This window comes from Daphnia carinata, chromosome 8 (genome assembly GCF_022539665.2).
Source record: "Daphnia carinata strain CSIRO-1 chromosome 8, CSIRO_AGI_Dcar_HiC_V3, whole genome shotgun sequence".
Classification (NCBI taxonomy): domain Eukaryota; kingdom Metazoa; phylum Arthropoda; class Branchiopoda; order Diplostraca; family Daphniidae; genus Daphnia; species Daphnia carinata.
In genome coordinates this window covers 6,750,389-6,765,906 of record NC_081338.1, presented here as the reverse complement: position 1 = coordinate 6,765,906, position 15,518 = coordinate 6,750,389, and the positions used below count along the sequence as shown (strand labels likewise).

Below are 15,518 nucleotides of genomic sequence, written 5' to 3'. Positions count from 1 at the left end.
TTGCTGTGTGTGTTGACACGAGCACTTAGGGTTCTTTTTTGTTACCAATTTTCAATTTCTGTAGAAACTGTTTTGCTTTGATAATGCATTAATCTTATCATATTATGGAAACTAGGGGAGGCTGTAGCCCGTCCTTTAATGCATTTTCTTACGGTGCGGAGCCGATGCTTCATCTAGTTTGTTTTTGTCAACCTGCTCCTTACAGATTTTCTTTATTATGATATCGTTGTGTGGTGCTTGCCAGTTTTTTATCTGCTTTCCTCTTCTTGTTTAAGCGTATGGTTCTCTAAATAAAACGAAAAGGAGCAGCTGTTGAAGCGATACTGTGATGGGCATTTACATGATGCCAGTTAAACGGTCGTAAACAATACGCTTCGGAAGACCCGCAGTCGAAGAATTATCTTTGACCAGCAGCGTAAAAAATAGTAAGTAATAATAATCTGTGGGACATCTATTTATTTTCGTAAGTTGATTGGTTTGTTCCGGCTAATAAAAACGGTTGCATTCTTCTCGCAGTTTCCACTAGAATATGTCATAGCCGGCAATGGAAAACAAATGTTCGTTATGGCGATTTGTTGTTGCTGGCATTTGATTGAGACTAATCAAAAGGTATGCACCAAGCTGTGATGGTCATACTAACCTGAACGAACCCCGGGAGGCAGTTCCCGTCAACGCCGTTGAGTCATAAGGTTTGATTTCCTTTTTGTCAAATAAGAGTCAAGCAATCGTCGCCGCTGCAGGGCTATCTCTGATGTCCATCTAGCTACTTTGCCGTTGTTATTATTGCGGAAGAAAAGAAAGGGATTTTGTTTGTTCTGATAGTCTTGGTGCGTTAAAATAGGGGATTTGGTTCTTAATGTAAAAAACCAGTAACAGGAAAGGAAAAGCGCTAAATTCTGTTTGTTTGGCAAGTTGGCAGGTTTTCTAGAATTTTCTGGCTTGTTGTTTAGCTACAACCCGATAGAAAAGTAGTCTGTCTTTGCCGGCCGCTAAGTGAGCAGCGCGTGGTTGAAACTAAATTTTGCTTATTGTAGTTCCATTTAAATGAAAAAAAAAAGGTAGAGCGATTAATATCGCGGCAATTAATTAGACTGTTCTGTGGAAAACGTTTATATGAGTCAATTCTCATTGTATGTTTTGAGGCTACTTCTGTTGAAATCAAAAAAATTTATACTTTAAGTAATGCATATCTCGTTGTCAGGTTCTATTGAGATGAGAAACATTTTTCGGAAACTCGAAGAATAAACTAACCTGATCCTCCTGTGACTCGTGATCCTCCGAAGACTTCACACATTCAACAGCTTAGGTGCTGTAGGTGACACTTAAAGTTGAATTTATGCCCAGTTATGGTACAAACTTGTGGAGATTCGCATGTTAAAAGTTAGGCATCCACCGATGTTCGAAGTTCTGAAAATCGACCACATCAAGATTTGTCAGCACTCAAAAGAAGTCGCCAGTTATATCCTTTGCTTCAATGTTCATTTGTTGAAAAACAGTACAAAGAAAACCGCACATCCTGGTACTGTCGTCAAATACCTTCCTTATAAGGAGAAATATTGTATTACGAAATGTTCAGTTATTTTAGTTGTGAAGATCCCTTCGCTAGTAACAGATCTAGTAAGTCTGAAAGTTTTTTTTTTAATATCGTTAAGAAATGTATCAGCTAATCATATTTTTCTTAAAATCTATGAAGCTAACCTTGTCCTCTAGTGGCGATCCATGTCTGCTAAATTGGAAAAATCAACTGCTTCTTTTATAAGTGGAAAAATTGTAATACGAAATAATCAACAAGTCATGAAGATTCCATCTTGTAAACAAGTTAGTAAGTCTGGAAGTGTTTGTTGGAAATCAGAAGAGATACTTCAGCTAATCTTATTTCTCTTGGAGTTTTTACGGTGTTCGTGCTCATCTTTTTTCCACTTCTCATTAAGGGAAAACCAAACTTGATGTTGCCTTGTGGTGGATTCAGATTCTTGGTAAGTTCTGCGTTTATTCTGAGAAATTCTTATTAAGCTGTTATGAATGGTGCTTTACCATGTTTTTCTATTAAACTAATTTTGCCATAGCTATTTGTACAAGTATGAAGCTAGTTAATCAAAACCTATAAATGCTTATTCTTTGTGAGAAAATTTTTATTGTTGATGTGATCCATTCCTAATAGAGCAAGGCCTTCATTTTGATTTGTTCATGAATCACATGCAAATACTCGTTTGTTTGTTTTTTTTTTTCAGGAAAGGGTGTTATTTTTTTTTTCTTTGATCGGAAAATAGAAATTTCACTGCCTAGCTGATTGCAACCATCCTCGGTATGGGGCTCTAAAACCCTTTATTAATTAAGTTTACGTCGAAGACTTGTAAACTTGCTGCTGAAGAAAACGATATCAGACATTGGCAATATGGGTGCAACGTCTGACATGGTTGTTGCCGATCTTTAAGAAAATTATGTACAACGTCGTCGGCTACGTGAGCTTCCATGTTTGGTAATATACGGTATAACATTTCTTTATTTGGTTCTTTTATCATGTGGTTTTGCATTGTTTTGGGTGTTCCCCAATGCAAGGAGGAAATCGGATACCCGTACACCACATGTACTTCTCTCAGTATGAGGAACCCCGTTATCGTAGGATCGATAATAAGGTGGACACTTTGTCAGAAGAGAGCCTGCCGCGCTTCGTCGTTTACGTTGCCCTACCGTCCGTCTGGCCAGAACACGATCGACTGGTCCCGCGGTGATGTGAAAAACTGGGACACGTCCGTGTTAGTAACTAGAAGCGAGCGACTCGAACTCATTCAGCTGGCTTCTAGCTAGTTTTGTGTGAGTTTTGCAGACTTGATTCTTACGTTTACAGCAAGTGAATGTGTCCATCTGAAAACGGAAATCAGTCGGTACGAGCCCATTCTGTTAGGCAGAGCTACATTGAAATTGCCTCGAAGAAGTGAATAATTGCAGAATTATGGTATCTTTGTTTGGTTGCTTTCTAATTCCGTAGATCACTTGTGGCTATCAAGGATGTTGGCAAAGGGCTACGTTAATCCACGACTGCATCTGATTGTCAGCGATGCGGATGAGATCGTCATTTCGTTAAACCAGCACAGTGTTCTTGAGCTCAAAGTAATCGGCGTTCCTGTTTATCCGTTGCCCAAACTCACGGGGTCCGATCTTATCGAATGATTACCGATCTTATCGATTGACTACAGAAACAGTCGAAAGGTACATGAGTGTCCATCTTTTTAATTAAAAACTCAACAAACAATTGTATTTTGGTTCTGTTTTCGTGGTAGACAAGTCGGTGCACTTAAATGGATCAAGGTGATATCTGATTGTTCCGTCAATTTCTGAAGCGTGTCACGAAGGATATTTACGCTAAGCTCAAGTGATGGTTTGCTCTCAACTGATAGTATTGACATATACCCATTTTCTGCTTTTTATAACGACATTAGGAAGGCGTATGTGTTACCGTGTCAAATGAAATCGACTGTGATTCAAGTGGCTTCGATCAATAACGGATACTTTGTTCGATTGCAGCAAAATGTTGTCTAATACGAGGCAGTCTTCTTCGAATTTACTTACGAGCATCGCACCGTTGACGGATACGAGTTGTACGAATTGCTCAAGGATTGCCGGTGTTGTTTCAGTACTCTTTTTACGCCGCACGCGGAAAGATGGTACACAGCGCTTGTGATTTCTTGTCGGCTGTCTTTTACATCACTGTAGCATTTGGTAACGTAATGTACAGAAACTACCGAAGATGAATTCCGCTTCATCGAAAAGTTTATCTGTCCATTTAGTATATATCTATATTGCTTTAATGTTCTAATAACAAATCTGTTCAATATAAATGCAGGCAAACGGATACCAGCTCCGCTTTCAAATACTAACAGAAAATCTCTCGCGAAGTTCCGATCCAACTCACTGACCTAACAAGCGCCTTGTAAATTCTAAGCATTGGTACTGGGCTTGGATTCTTGACATTTTTGGTTGAACAGATTTATTCAAACTACAAAAAGCACAGGCATCGGTAGTTGGCGTTAATTTAAAAAAAACAATACTTCAGTTTGATGGTAAACTTGCTTAGTGGGTGATCCATTAGTAATTTTTTTTTACATTTTGAAAGTAAGCTTGAATGTAGGCGAGAAGTAGCGTTAGATCGTAGTGAAGCTTAGTTTCGTTTCTTTAAAATTTCGCTATCTGCTGCAACGAAGTTATAATGAATATGCAGAAATGTGTTATTTTTCTTTCTTTTTCAGCATCTGTGTTGAATTCCCCTATCTGTCGTCATCGTCCATAATAAACGTAAAGTCAATCTTAACTAATAGTTAAACATAACTATTTTCCTGACTTTTTTATTCAATACCAAGGTATCAACGGGTTTATTCCTGTTTAACATGTAAAATTTTTATCAAATTATTTAAGTGTTTCAAGTGTTTACTGATGGCGGGAAAATGCCCTAAAACATATCCACAACATTAGTACGTCAAATTGTATTTTAGCACCAAATACTAGTATTTAACATAATCAAGCGTCGAATAAAAAATGAGTAGCAACTTTGTATCCGGAATTTCTACCGCAGACGGTCCCCCAAACACTATAGCCACCTATTGGTACGATATTCAATCTTCTACATTGGGTTTCAGCGACCGTCCTGGGCTAGAGTAAGGGCTGCAGCAACTTGCACTTCTAATCATTCAACTGCCATAAGGTTCACGTGTAAAAGATATCAATTTTCGTAATCCTTGCTTAATTTAGTTAAAAATACATTATTCCGATTTGAAATTGAACGCTGATCACGAATATCGGCTTTGTTTTGACACTGGACTTAACAAAATGGAGAAAAACGAAAAAAATGACCGTGGGAAAATTGCCTCAAAAACCGTCAAAAATTGACCATCGTTGGAATTGCTTGAAAATGACAGAATATACTCAAAATTGAATGCTGATTCCGAGAAAAATGTTATTTTTTTCATTACATTAACCGTTTTGGAAATACATCGAATTGAATAACTTTGATGTGTCACGCTAGCGCTGTAGCGTAGTAGCGCGCCAGTCATTTTTCAATTTGGTGTATTTCCAAAACGGTTGATGTTATGAAAAAAATAGCAATTTTCTCGGAATCAGCATTTGAGTTTCAGTATATTCTGTCATTTTCAAGCAATTCCAACGATGATTAATTTTTTACGGTTTTTGAGGCAATTTTCCCACGGTCATTTTCTTCGTTTTTCTCCATTTTGTTAATCCCAATGTCAAAGAAAAGCCGATATTCGTGATCAGCGTTCAATTCCAAATCGGAATAATGTATTTTTAACTAAATTAGGCAAGGATTACGAAAAATGATATCTTTTACACGTGAGCCTTATGGCACTTGAATTATTAGAAGTGAAAGTTGCAACAGAGCCCGACTGCTTTGTAAAGTTTGTTTGTTTTCTCGACACCTAGATGGCGGAACGTGACCAAATTTTGTGATTATTTCCTTGGCTTGGAATTCAACGAAATCTTTGACACTAGATGGCAGTACCAAATTACCGAAAAAATTAGTGAGTTAGTATGGCAATATTTCAATTCGTTTAATTTTAATTTTTGTCAGACATTTCTAGATTTGTTAAACGCGAGTAGGGTCCTGTTTGCCTTCCTCGCTAGATTATACTTCTTGACATCGTGGTTTTGCGATTTTCAGCATTAAATTTACTCATACTTCAACGCTATTCAAGATACGCTAATGAGAGGTAATATAAACAATATGCACAACAATTTAACGTTTTGACATGATTTAATTTTATCAGAAAAACTAGAAGTGTCGTGTATCACATGGATCAGGAATGTAATCGGAATTTCGATTCACCTTGGTAGGTATGTATTATGTTTTTCAATTTCCAATTGTCCACAGTAATCTGTGCTTACTGACTTGTGAATAAATTGATACTAACATTTGATTAATTTTGAGGAGGATGAATTATGTTGTCCTCGAAAGACTAAGATTGTAGTCTTCACATTAAACATCCATCTTTGTTTTGGCCTCTATAATATAAGTAATAGACTGTTTTGTTCCAACTTGAATTTTTCTTTCCAGGTTACTTAATGTTGATGGACTTCCATTACAGCAGAACAATTACAGCTAGTACTTGCAGCAGTTACAACTCATGAACAAAGTTGAAGTTTCCGTGAAAAATGCACCAGCAGCCACAAAGTAGTGGGTTCACAAGGGCTGGCAGATGTTTTGATTTTGCCCTAGATCTAAGGAAATAGTTTTTCAAAAGGTAATATGTTTTATGGGCACCACGTTTAAAAGATCTTCACCAGCATTTCAGATATTTCTTCACCTAAGCAATCCCAGATATTGATCTGCATTGCATCTACTTCCGTTGTATTTTCACGTTTGTCATAGCGTCTTCGCTGCATCAAGGTTGGTTGCGCCGATGAGTCTCGTTCATGGTAAGACTGAATGATGGATTTACTCGATTACCGTTCTTCTTTAGACAATGTGTTTATTCGATGGAACGTGTCATTTCGATGGTGCCGATGATTCATGTTAATGGTAAAACTAACGCTTCTTAGTTGATTACCATTCGTCCTTAGGCAATGTGTTGTTTCTTACGCGTCATTTATTTCTCAAAATCGCTTTTGGGCAGCATGTCGCATGGAAAGCTTTTACAGGGAAAATAGATAATCCGCTGTTCTCTCTGGGCTATTTTCAGCGTGTTTCACACTTCTTACATTCAACCGTTTGATTGAGGGGACTTGCGCAAAAAAATAATGTCGTTCTTTTCTTCTCATGTTTGTGGTTAAATGGGTATTAGCGCAAGGGGCACACAGGGATACGCAATACCGAATGGTTATTTTTTATATGAAAATTACTGTTTCGTGGTTTTTAATCATATTATATGGTCACCCTTTGATTCCCTAGTAATACGTTTCTTTCTTTAACCTTGTAATTTCGTATTTTCATTTTTTAACCGGCGAGGCACAAAAACAACTTGGTTCGTGCGTGTGGCTATTCATACGACAAACAGCTGGCAAGAGATGGAAAGTACCATTTTAAACAAAAACATGTAAAATCAGTTTATCTTAAAACTACAGTTTGATGTTGACCAGGTTCGCTTGTAAAAAGACGCAGTTGACGCTCTTTGAAATTTTCGTTCCAAATCATGTATTTTCATGGGAATATATTGGTTTTTGAATAAACAATTGTTCCATAAATCCTTTTTGTTTCGCTTTTATGTTGGTTGTAAACAAAAAAAACTAGATGTCGCTGGCTCGCTTCTAAAATGGTGTTTTGCTTACCTGTGACAGTGGTGTGAGCATTGAAACCTGTGTTTGAAATTTTTTGTTAAAAATGTTATAATCGAGTGGATAGTTATATAAAACTAACATCAAGTGTTTTACTCCCTGTGTTAGTTTTAGGAAGTGAAGCACACCAAATAGTTATCTTTTTTTTCGTAACAGGCAATCTTGTAAGCTATGCAAGATGCCAATTCCAAACAGTCACAGATTGCTCTGTTAAAAAACTATGGTGTTAGCATTCCATCGTGCTACTCTGTTGCTCAATTTAGAGGTATTTAACTTGTACGTGGCAATTAGTATACCATTTGGCATGATTCTGACTTCAAGATCTAGCTTGTGAAACTTATAATGGAAAGAATGCTAACCTGGAAGAAGATCACCAGCGATGTGCATTCCTTGAATCAGCACACTACTGTCCAATTCAACTACCCCTTTGCCTAGCCATCAAAATCAATTTTAATCTGATAAATGGATTGTGTACCTCTTTGTTTGGTTTCCAACGCTTAACCAACACAGGTAGACATGGACATCAAAACCGATCCCTTTTGGTATCTTAAGTTTGAGGCTTGTCTAGTGTTGCCTTTCTTTAAATTTCATATCCTATCGCAGGTCTGCCAAGCCTTTACCTTCTACAGCAAAATTAGGAGCACTACAGGTTTTGCAGTATTCAGACAACAGGTGTAGGTAAATTACCGTCTCTGTTATAATGACACCAATAATTTTATATTCCACATGTAGTGACACTTTTTTTTTCATATTTGTCATTTACATTATTCAGCCCTCTTCACCAGGCTTTTCGCCCCGTCCGTCTTCGCCTCGCCCGTCGCCCCGTCTTCGCCTCGCCCGTCGCCCCGTCTTCGCCTCGCCCGTCGCCCCGTCTTCGCCTCGCCCGTCGCCCCGTCTTCGCCTCGCCCGTCGCCCCGTCTTCGCTTCGCCCGTCGCCCCGTCTTCGCCTCGCCCGTCGCCCCGTCTTCGCCTCGCCCGTCGCCCCGTCTTCGCCTCGCCCGTCGCCCCGTCTTCGCCTCGCCCGTCGCCCCGTCTTCGCCTCGCCCGTCGCCCCGTCTTCGCCTCGCCCGTCGCCCCGTCTTCGCCTCGCCCGTCGCCCCGTCTTCGCCTCGCCCGTCGCCCCGTCTTCGCCTCTCCCGTCGCCACGTCTTCTCTTCGCCCATCGCGCCATCATCGCCTCGCCCGTCGCCTCGTGGTCGCCACGTCATCGCCTGTTTTTTATGGTATCTTTGTATTTTGTAGTGTTTAATTTGTTGTGCTAATTAACATGCTGGCTGCCACGCCATATTGATCCCCTTTTTTTTAAAGCTGTATAGGGACGGGCCGCGCTGTTCTGCCTCATGGCCTATCTGCCATGAGGTGGGGCAGTTGCCTCTGCCCAAGATTGGCCGTAAGGCTTATTAGGCAACGCACCTTAGGGACTCCCTTTTCTCGATGTGTGGTGGAGACCCGGGATGTGCGTTTCCACAACGGTCTCCACCATTTCATCAGCCCGGACTTGTCAGCGGACAGTTCCCCTTGGTCGCTATCTTTCTGATAGCGACGTAGATAGTGTAGTTGTTAGTGGCGTGGCAGCCAGCCTGTTAGTTAGTTATGTATGTATGTATGTATTGTATTGTATTTTAAAATGTAAATGTTAGTGGTGGATTTGAGGGTGGATGGAGGGACAATAAAATGCTTTATTTTCACTTGATTTTTGTTTTTACTTTTACCTCCATATATGTCAACTGTTTTGGGAATCGAACCCCAGACCATCGGCACACCAGTCCAATGCTTTACAACCAAGCCAACTACAACGCTAACAACTTATTAATTTCTTCCTAAAAGACCTTGTTTAAACTGCATACGTACATATGCTTTCATATGTGAATTACTATATGTATAGTACCTTATGGCTCAGTGGAAGAGCGCTGGTCTGTGATGTCAGATGTCTGAAGTTCGAATCCCAGTATATTAAAGCAAGGATACGATAAATCAATGGAAACAATAGTTACCATCAATAGAAGCAAAAACATTAAAGGTGAAGTGAGCAAGCTAAATAAAAAAAAATTGATAAATGTAATGTGTGAACATTGTAAACACAGACAAAGAAAGAAACAATTTTTTGCAAAAAATATTTTATAAAAAAAAATGTATTGACAATTCTCTGCACACTAGAATTATTTTTGCAACTTTAAAAAGGCACAATAGCCCTTTCAAAAGTTGCCGTCAACCCAGGCAGGGGGAGACACTGCCTTGTTGACCCACCGGGGAGATTACCCGGTGATTGGCTAAGAGAAGCCGGAAGAAGAGCCGAAGATATGGAACATTTTTACTGGAGCGATTAACCTTTAGTTCGGATTTGTGGGTAGCCACGTCGCCCTCCGTGAACACATCATCGGACTAAGCGGACCTCCACGTCCCCTTTCCGGCCAGAGCCCTCCAAACCTCGGTATATGTTATTTTTATATATACCGTACAGTAGGGGCATGACCCCCTACGGGCTTATTACGAGTCAAGGGGAAACGGGGCTACGGAAAGGAAGGGAGCCCAGATATGCACTTCAATTTTTAAAATATAAAATACCGTCTCGGGAATCCGAATGAAGTATAGAAATGTCATGTCATCCATCCAATCATTACAATTTATTCAGTTTCTTGCCCCAACCAAGAATCTTTTCAGATCCAATGTTACTATTAACCTATACTGCGAAAAGAAAAACAACACCATTAAACATCTCAATTGTTGCTCATGTGACTTACATGACTCATAGATTCAACTTCTGGCAGAAGCTTCGGAAAGGCCATACAAATTGCAGATGAAAATCATTGTATAAGGCTCTTGAATGATAAAATAGTACCCCTAGAATGTTGCATTGTTACTAGTTGTGTTCCCAGTATGCTGAAAATCCTTTCCTATTGGATAAATTTTTTTTTTGTAGATTAGACATGGTTGGCAAAAAGGAGGAGAAATACTTCGTCATATATTCAAAAAATTTTCAAGAAAATTCCTTTCATACCTAAAGAGTCCATGTATGATGTTCATTGCTGCAATGCCAGCGAAGTGAAACATCTTTAGGGCCATTTAAGTACCCAGCTTCACCAACACTCTGAACGTAAAGGACAAGTTGTTCTTTAGCAAGAGAAGCAGAATTATTTGAGGCTTCTAGCTGTGACAGAACTATAAGGGATTGCTGTTACACAGGATTCATTCACACAAGATGGTACTTTTCATTAGACAATTTGCATACTCTATTACTTTACCTCATACCTTAATGGTAATGCACGTTCAGTGTTTTCTCAACTGTAGGCTCACTCTTCCATCCTGTAACACTTCCAGACTTGACTTGATCCCCCGCTAAAATTCTGTGAATGCAAAATAATAGCATTAAAAATATTTTTTCGATACACAAAAAAACCTTCTTTGTTTCTCGCATTTTTTTTTGGGGGGGGGGGGTAAAACGGATTGCCATACAATTACACACCAGCATAACAACTAGGCTGCAAGCTTACATCTGGTAAACCTAGAATTTATACCGCAGACGACTCACCAAACAGTGTAGCCATCTATTGGTAAGGAATCAAATTTTACTTCACTCAACAGTTCCCGGTATTCAAGAAGTTTAGCTTCAAAATAAGCCCGACAAAATAAGCCCGACAAAATAGGCCCGACTTCTCTCAACCTACCTGCGATACAGCAGAAAGCCCGACTGTCTGCTGTACCGCGCTACCACTGTAGCATACAGCCGCGCTAGCATTATTTCAAATATTCGGTGGTAGTTTTAAACCGCTAGATGGCTATACTGTTTGGCAGACCATGTTTAGTAGAAATACATTGTGCATTCCTCGCGCAGTACCGTTAAGTATATAACGCCATTTGACGACCGTGCTTGAAAATAAGCCCGACTTTCTCAAACTGAAGTTGGCGCACTAGTACGGTACAGCACAATCTTCACTTGTGCTTCTTCACTATATAACGCCATTTAACGACCGACTCGTTCATTGACAATTTTTGTTCTTTAGTTAATCATTTACTCAGAATATACCCAAATAGAATGCTCATTTCGGGAAAATTCTTCTCTTTTCATTAAGTTAATCGTTTTTGAAATATACCGAATTTGTGCTGCATCGCTTTAGTGCTGTAGCCTTCTGGCGTGCTAGCGTTGTGTCACGTACTCGGTGGTATTACTGTACCGCTAGATGGCTATACTGTTTGGAGGGCCATATTTGATAGAAATTCATTGTCCATTTCTCGCGCGGTAACGAACGTTAAGTACAATTTTTGTGCACTAGCTAACCGTTTATTCAGGTAGTTCATAGAGAACCTGCATCGCCATCTGATAACAATGTTCTAACAATTTAGGTATTACCCCTTACCACCCTAATTCGGTTTAAGAATGTTTAGTTACTCTCAGTTCATAAATACCAGTCATCGTAGCGCCTCGAGATCGTCACCTAATTAATTTGGATTGTAATTGGTTAAGTTTCATTGCATGGCAAGAAAGTCTAAATTTGCATTGTTTGACAACAAATTTGGGGAATTCTCGGGCCAATATCAGTGTTAAGTTTTTTTTTTACTTTAAATGAACCTGCATATAGCAAATCATGTATGATTTAGGTTAGAAATTGAACGAGGTTCACGAATATAAGATTAACATATTACATTTAGGCGAATATTAAATTTTGACGTTCCATTAAATTAAGTTATAACTATAAGTTAGGTAATTACCTTGACGTTTTGAGGTGTAGCAGTACAAGTTCAGATCTTTGATTTTTATATTGATATTTCTTTGGACGAAAAAGAATGTTATAATTAAAGGTAGATAGGAGGTTATCACAAGACGTCTTTTTGCCAAAAGATTTGGCAAAAATTAACAACAAGTGATGGGCATATTTATGTGACAAAAAAAAACAAATGAAGAAAAAAAATAAAATAAAATACAAACAGCCTCGCCCGTTGAAATTCGCCATTCCAGCACTCAATCAGCCAGGTAACGGCAGAATAACAACCTAACACGGGCAATCAATGTGAATGACACTAAAGAGAACCGTAAGATCGAAGGAGAAGAGAGGGAGAAAGGGAAGAAGGATATTTGACATTGCTGGAGCTAGAAAACAAACATTATCGATGATATTTAAAATCAACTAATTCGTGCTAATTTCTGAACCAGATCGAAGTGTTTCAACGGTAACAGCAGTTTTGTGAACGAACTGGCGATACGTGCCAGCCGCAATTATTAGCCAATGACTAATATGAAGGGAAAACCGAATTTGACTAGAGAATTAAGAACTCTTATTAGATGGGTTCTTATAGAAAGAGTATAGGGGTAGAGAATAACAATGACGTGGAAAAAAATGCAAATGGGCCGCGTTCGATTATGAAACCTTCGTCGTCTTTTTGTCGTAGAAATTATACAGTTGATGTGCTGCTTGTTTTGTTTTTCTGTTCTTCTGTGTGGATTGAGTTTGATGCATATTGTTTTGAAGATAAAAGTGCGTCTACCAATACATGTTTTTGTTTAGTTGAATTGTCCAAAAGCTACGAATGGGGGCAAAAGAAGGTGCCCCATACTCGTCCAACCTTCGAAATGCAATTGTGAAGAAGTGTTCCCCATCGACCATGAGACCAGCAGAATTAATATACGTAAAATTAGAAGCACCATAATGATAAACAGTTTGTCAGAGTTTGTTTACAATGATTCAACGGTTGTTTGAATGACCGACTCTTCCTTTGCTAGTTGACGTTAATTTTTTCTCGCAAGTTACCTCATTTCTTTCTTCTCCTTCTTGTCGGGTTTTAAGAAATGTTTGAGGATGTCAATTGGCAACGGGAAGATGATGGTAGAGTTCTTCTCGGCCGAGATGGTGTTGAGCGTCTGGAGGTAGCGCAACTGCATGGGCACACACACCAAAATAGGTTTAGAAGAATCCGCTTTTCTTTACACGTTAAACATTAAGTATTTACCTGAAGGGCGCCAGGAGATTCGGAGATAATCTCAGCGGCTTCCCTAAGAGCGTGAGAGGCTTTTTGTTCTCCCTCAGCAGCAATTACTTTAGCACGAGCTTCACGGGCAGCCTCAGCTTCGGCAGCCATGGCTCGTTGCAGTTGCACTGGCAAGCGAACGTCCTTACTGTTTAAAAGGCACATTAATCGTTAACTACCACACATTTAAGAAAAAATAAAAATAAAAAATAAAAAACTAATGAAATTACATTTCAACGCGTTCCACTTTAACACCCCAAGGGTCGGTGGCCTCGTCCAATGAGCTCTGCATAGTGTGCGAGATGGTCTCGCGTTCCGACAGGATTTCGGCCAAGTTCTTGGTACCCAAGACGTTACGTAGCGTTGTGGCCGCCAGCAAACGGGTCGAATGGCTGTTGGTGTACAAGTGGAAAGTTAGCAAACTGATAGAATAGCGGGGGATCGTAGGAATGACATAGGAATAATGGGATAAGGTAAAAGGTTTTTTTTTTACAATTGAAGAGCCAAGAGAGTCGCAACGGTATACGCAATAAACAGAAAAATTTTGGAATACAGGAAATTACGTAGTTTGGCTTTACAAGAAATTAGGTACCCGTATGACTCTCTGGATTCTAATCAAACATGCATCGTGTATGAGGGAAAGGCAAAATCGTGTAAATGTCGTGTTTGTGTGTTCTTGTGCTATGCAAGTGACATGACCCACACGAGATGTGCAAATGAATCCATTCAACAGCAAAATGGTTTCATTTAAGAATCGTGATCGAGTTGTATGTCTTTGCAAAGATGTTACTGACATTGATACTTGACATCTAGCTTCTTTCATACGGCCTACGTAAAGAAGAAACGTTTGAATTGTAGCGAGCGGGTCCAATTTTAGCGGAAGTATCAATCTCAGTCATCCACCTTAGACCTTAGGCAGATCATACTAAGACTTCTGACAACAACGAATGGAATTTCAGAACACAATATAAACAATAAATGGATAACGGGATAGAATATTGTAACGAATGTTGAAGTATAGAATAATAAAGATGAGAACAGGACATGCGAGGTTTTCTCTTTCTCACGCCAAATAAAACCATTTAACCAACAAATAATGGAGAGCGAAAATGTAAACAAAACAAAAGAGGGACTTTTCCGTCTTTGTTTAACTTAAGAAACACACTCGCAAAAAAAATGGTGATTACTGTCAAAAAATCAAATAGGTAACGTGGGAGCGTCCTGCTTTAGAAAATATAATAATCGCAATCCATAAAACTCATTTGAAGAAAACATGATTACATTTAATAACTTTAACACAAAGACCATATAAACAGAAGAACCCAATGAGCTCGACAGGATTCGTCATTCAAAATTGGAAATAAAACAAAAGTAGATATCATTGAATTGCATGTTTGCCAGCTCTGAAAGGGGAGCAGAAGGGAGGGTGTAATACTTGTATAGCTTACGTTCTCATTAAAACGACTGCGAGAATGTTTGTTGCTGTTATTGTACGTGCTAATAGGCCCTTAACACTAACGAACTCATCGATTCACATCCTTCCTCAAAAATTAAGAAAAAAAAGGAAATGAAAAATAACCAAAAAGAGAATTCGAAATTTGCCTATGGTTTTATACCAAGGCTGGCAAAAGAAATTATTAAAAAAATACACCAAAAATAGCTGATCACGTGTTCGGAAAGGAACGTTCCATTGGAACCAAATGCAGTTTTTTTTTTTTTCATGAACTTCAAAATTGTGTTTACCAATATTCAAAAGAAAAAAAAAATGGCTGCTCCGACCGGGCAATACGAAAGAAACCAATTACTGAGTGGGGGTAGTGAAAAGAGCAGACGAGCTACATTCCAAAACACACTAAAAGGGTGATCATATCAAGAAGAAAATTAAACAAATAAATAATAATATAACGCAAATTGCAGATGTTTCGTTTTTTCAAAAATAAATAGGGGTTCTAATATGTGACAAATAGAAGCTGGAGAAAAAAAAAAATTGTAACAAAAATAATAAATGTGTGTTCTATCGGTGGTACAACTGATGTATGGTTCATGAACTTGGGTTAGTGATTTTAGGCTTTTTGTTGTGTTCCAACATTCGTTAAAGCCGCTTTTTGTTTTCGTTTTTTTTTTTTTGTTTGTTTGTTGATATTTTTTTTTTTTTTTTTTTGATGAATTTTACCTGAAATTTTCCACATTGGAAACGGCTATGGTTGGATTTTGCACGCGGTAATAGACGACCGCGTCGACGGCCACCGTCACGGAGTCACGTGACAAGATCTGGA

At 38.9% G+C, this 15,518-nt stretch overlaps 2 protein-coding genes and 3 long non-coding RNA genes across 16 annotated transcripts in view; 4 read left to right on the top strand and 1 right to left on the bottom strand.

Moving 5' to 3' along the window:
- Positions 1-586: 586 nt before the first annotated feature.
- LOC130700213 (uncharacterized) lies at positions 587-2,480 on the top strand. Of its 2 annotated transcripts, none has more exons than XR_009003696.1 (6): positions 587-689; positions 1,202-1,311; positions 1,386-1,617; positions 1,694-1,822; positions 1,888-1,976; positions 2,232-2,480. It is a non-coding gene; the product is annotated as an uncharacterized LOC130700213 (long non-coding RNA). The 2 variants fall into 2 exon arrangements; XR_009003695.2 differs by lacking the exon at positions 587-689 and adding an exon at positions 1,036-1,130.
- A 175-nt stretch (positions 2,481-2,655) lies between these two features.
- On the top strand, positions 2,656-4,217 carry LOC130700214 (uncharacterized). Of its 2 annotated transcripts, XR_009003700.2 has the most exons (4): positions 2,656-2,885; positions 2,990-3,210; positions 3,282-3,373; positions 3,441-4,217. It is a non-coding gene; the product is annotated as an uncharacterized LOC130700214 (long non-coding RNA). The 2 variants fall into 2 exon arrangements; XR_009003699.2 differs by having other exon boundaries at positions 2,669-2,885; positions 3,282-4,217.
- A 1,365-nt stretch (positions 4,218-5,582) lies between these two features.
- On the top strand, positions 5,583-7,127 carry LOC130700215 (uncharacterized). The gene is made up of 3 exons (XR_009003703.2): positions 5,583-5,720; positions 5,778-5,844; positions 6,065-7,127. It is a non-coding gene; the product is annotated as an uncharacterized LOC130700215 (long non-coding RNA).
- A 208-nt stretch (positions 7,128-7,335) lies between these two features.
- Positions 7,336-7,959, top strand: LOC130700199 (uncharacterized). The gene is made up of 3 exons (XM_057522238.2): positions 7,336-7,546; positions 7,603-7,823; positions 7,885-7,959. The coding sequence occupies exons 1-3, from the start codon at positions 7,453-7,455 to the stop codon at positions 7,957-7,959; spliced, it is 390 nt and encodes a 129-aa protein (XP_057378221.2). The 5' UTR covers positions 7,336-7,452.
- A 4,062-nt stretch (positions 7,960-12,021) lies between these two features.
- LOC130700192 (band 7 protein AGAP004871-like) overlaps positions 12,022-15,518 on the bottom strand; it is a 41,622-nt gene continuing 38,125 nt past the window's right edge. For 9 of the 10 annotated variants that reach the window (XM_057522218.2, XM_057522213.1, XM_057522215.1 and 6 more), the window contains 4 exons: positions 15,416-15,513; positions 13,473-13,634; positions 13,225-13,390; positions 12,022-13,150 (listed from right to left, as the gene is read on the bottom strand). In XM_057522218.2, the coding sequence (XP_057378201.1) occupies positions 13,022-13,150; positions 13,225-13,390; positions 13,473-13,634; positions 15,416-15,513 (555 nt within the window). In that variant the 3' untranslated portion in view covers positions 12,022-13,021. The remainder of the gene's footprint in view (positions 13,151-13,224; positions 13,391-13,472; positions 13,635-15,415; positions 15,514-15,518) is intronic. The other variant, XM_057522214.1, reaches the window with a different exon arrangement.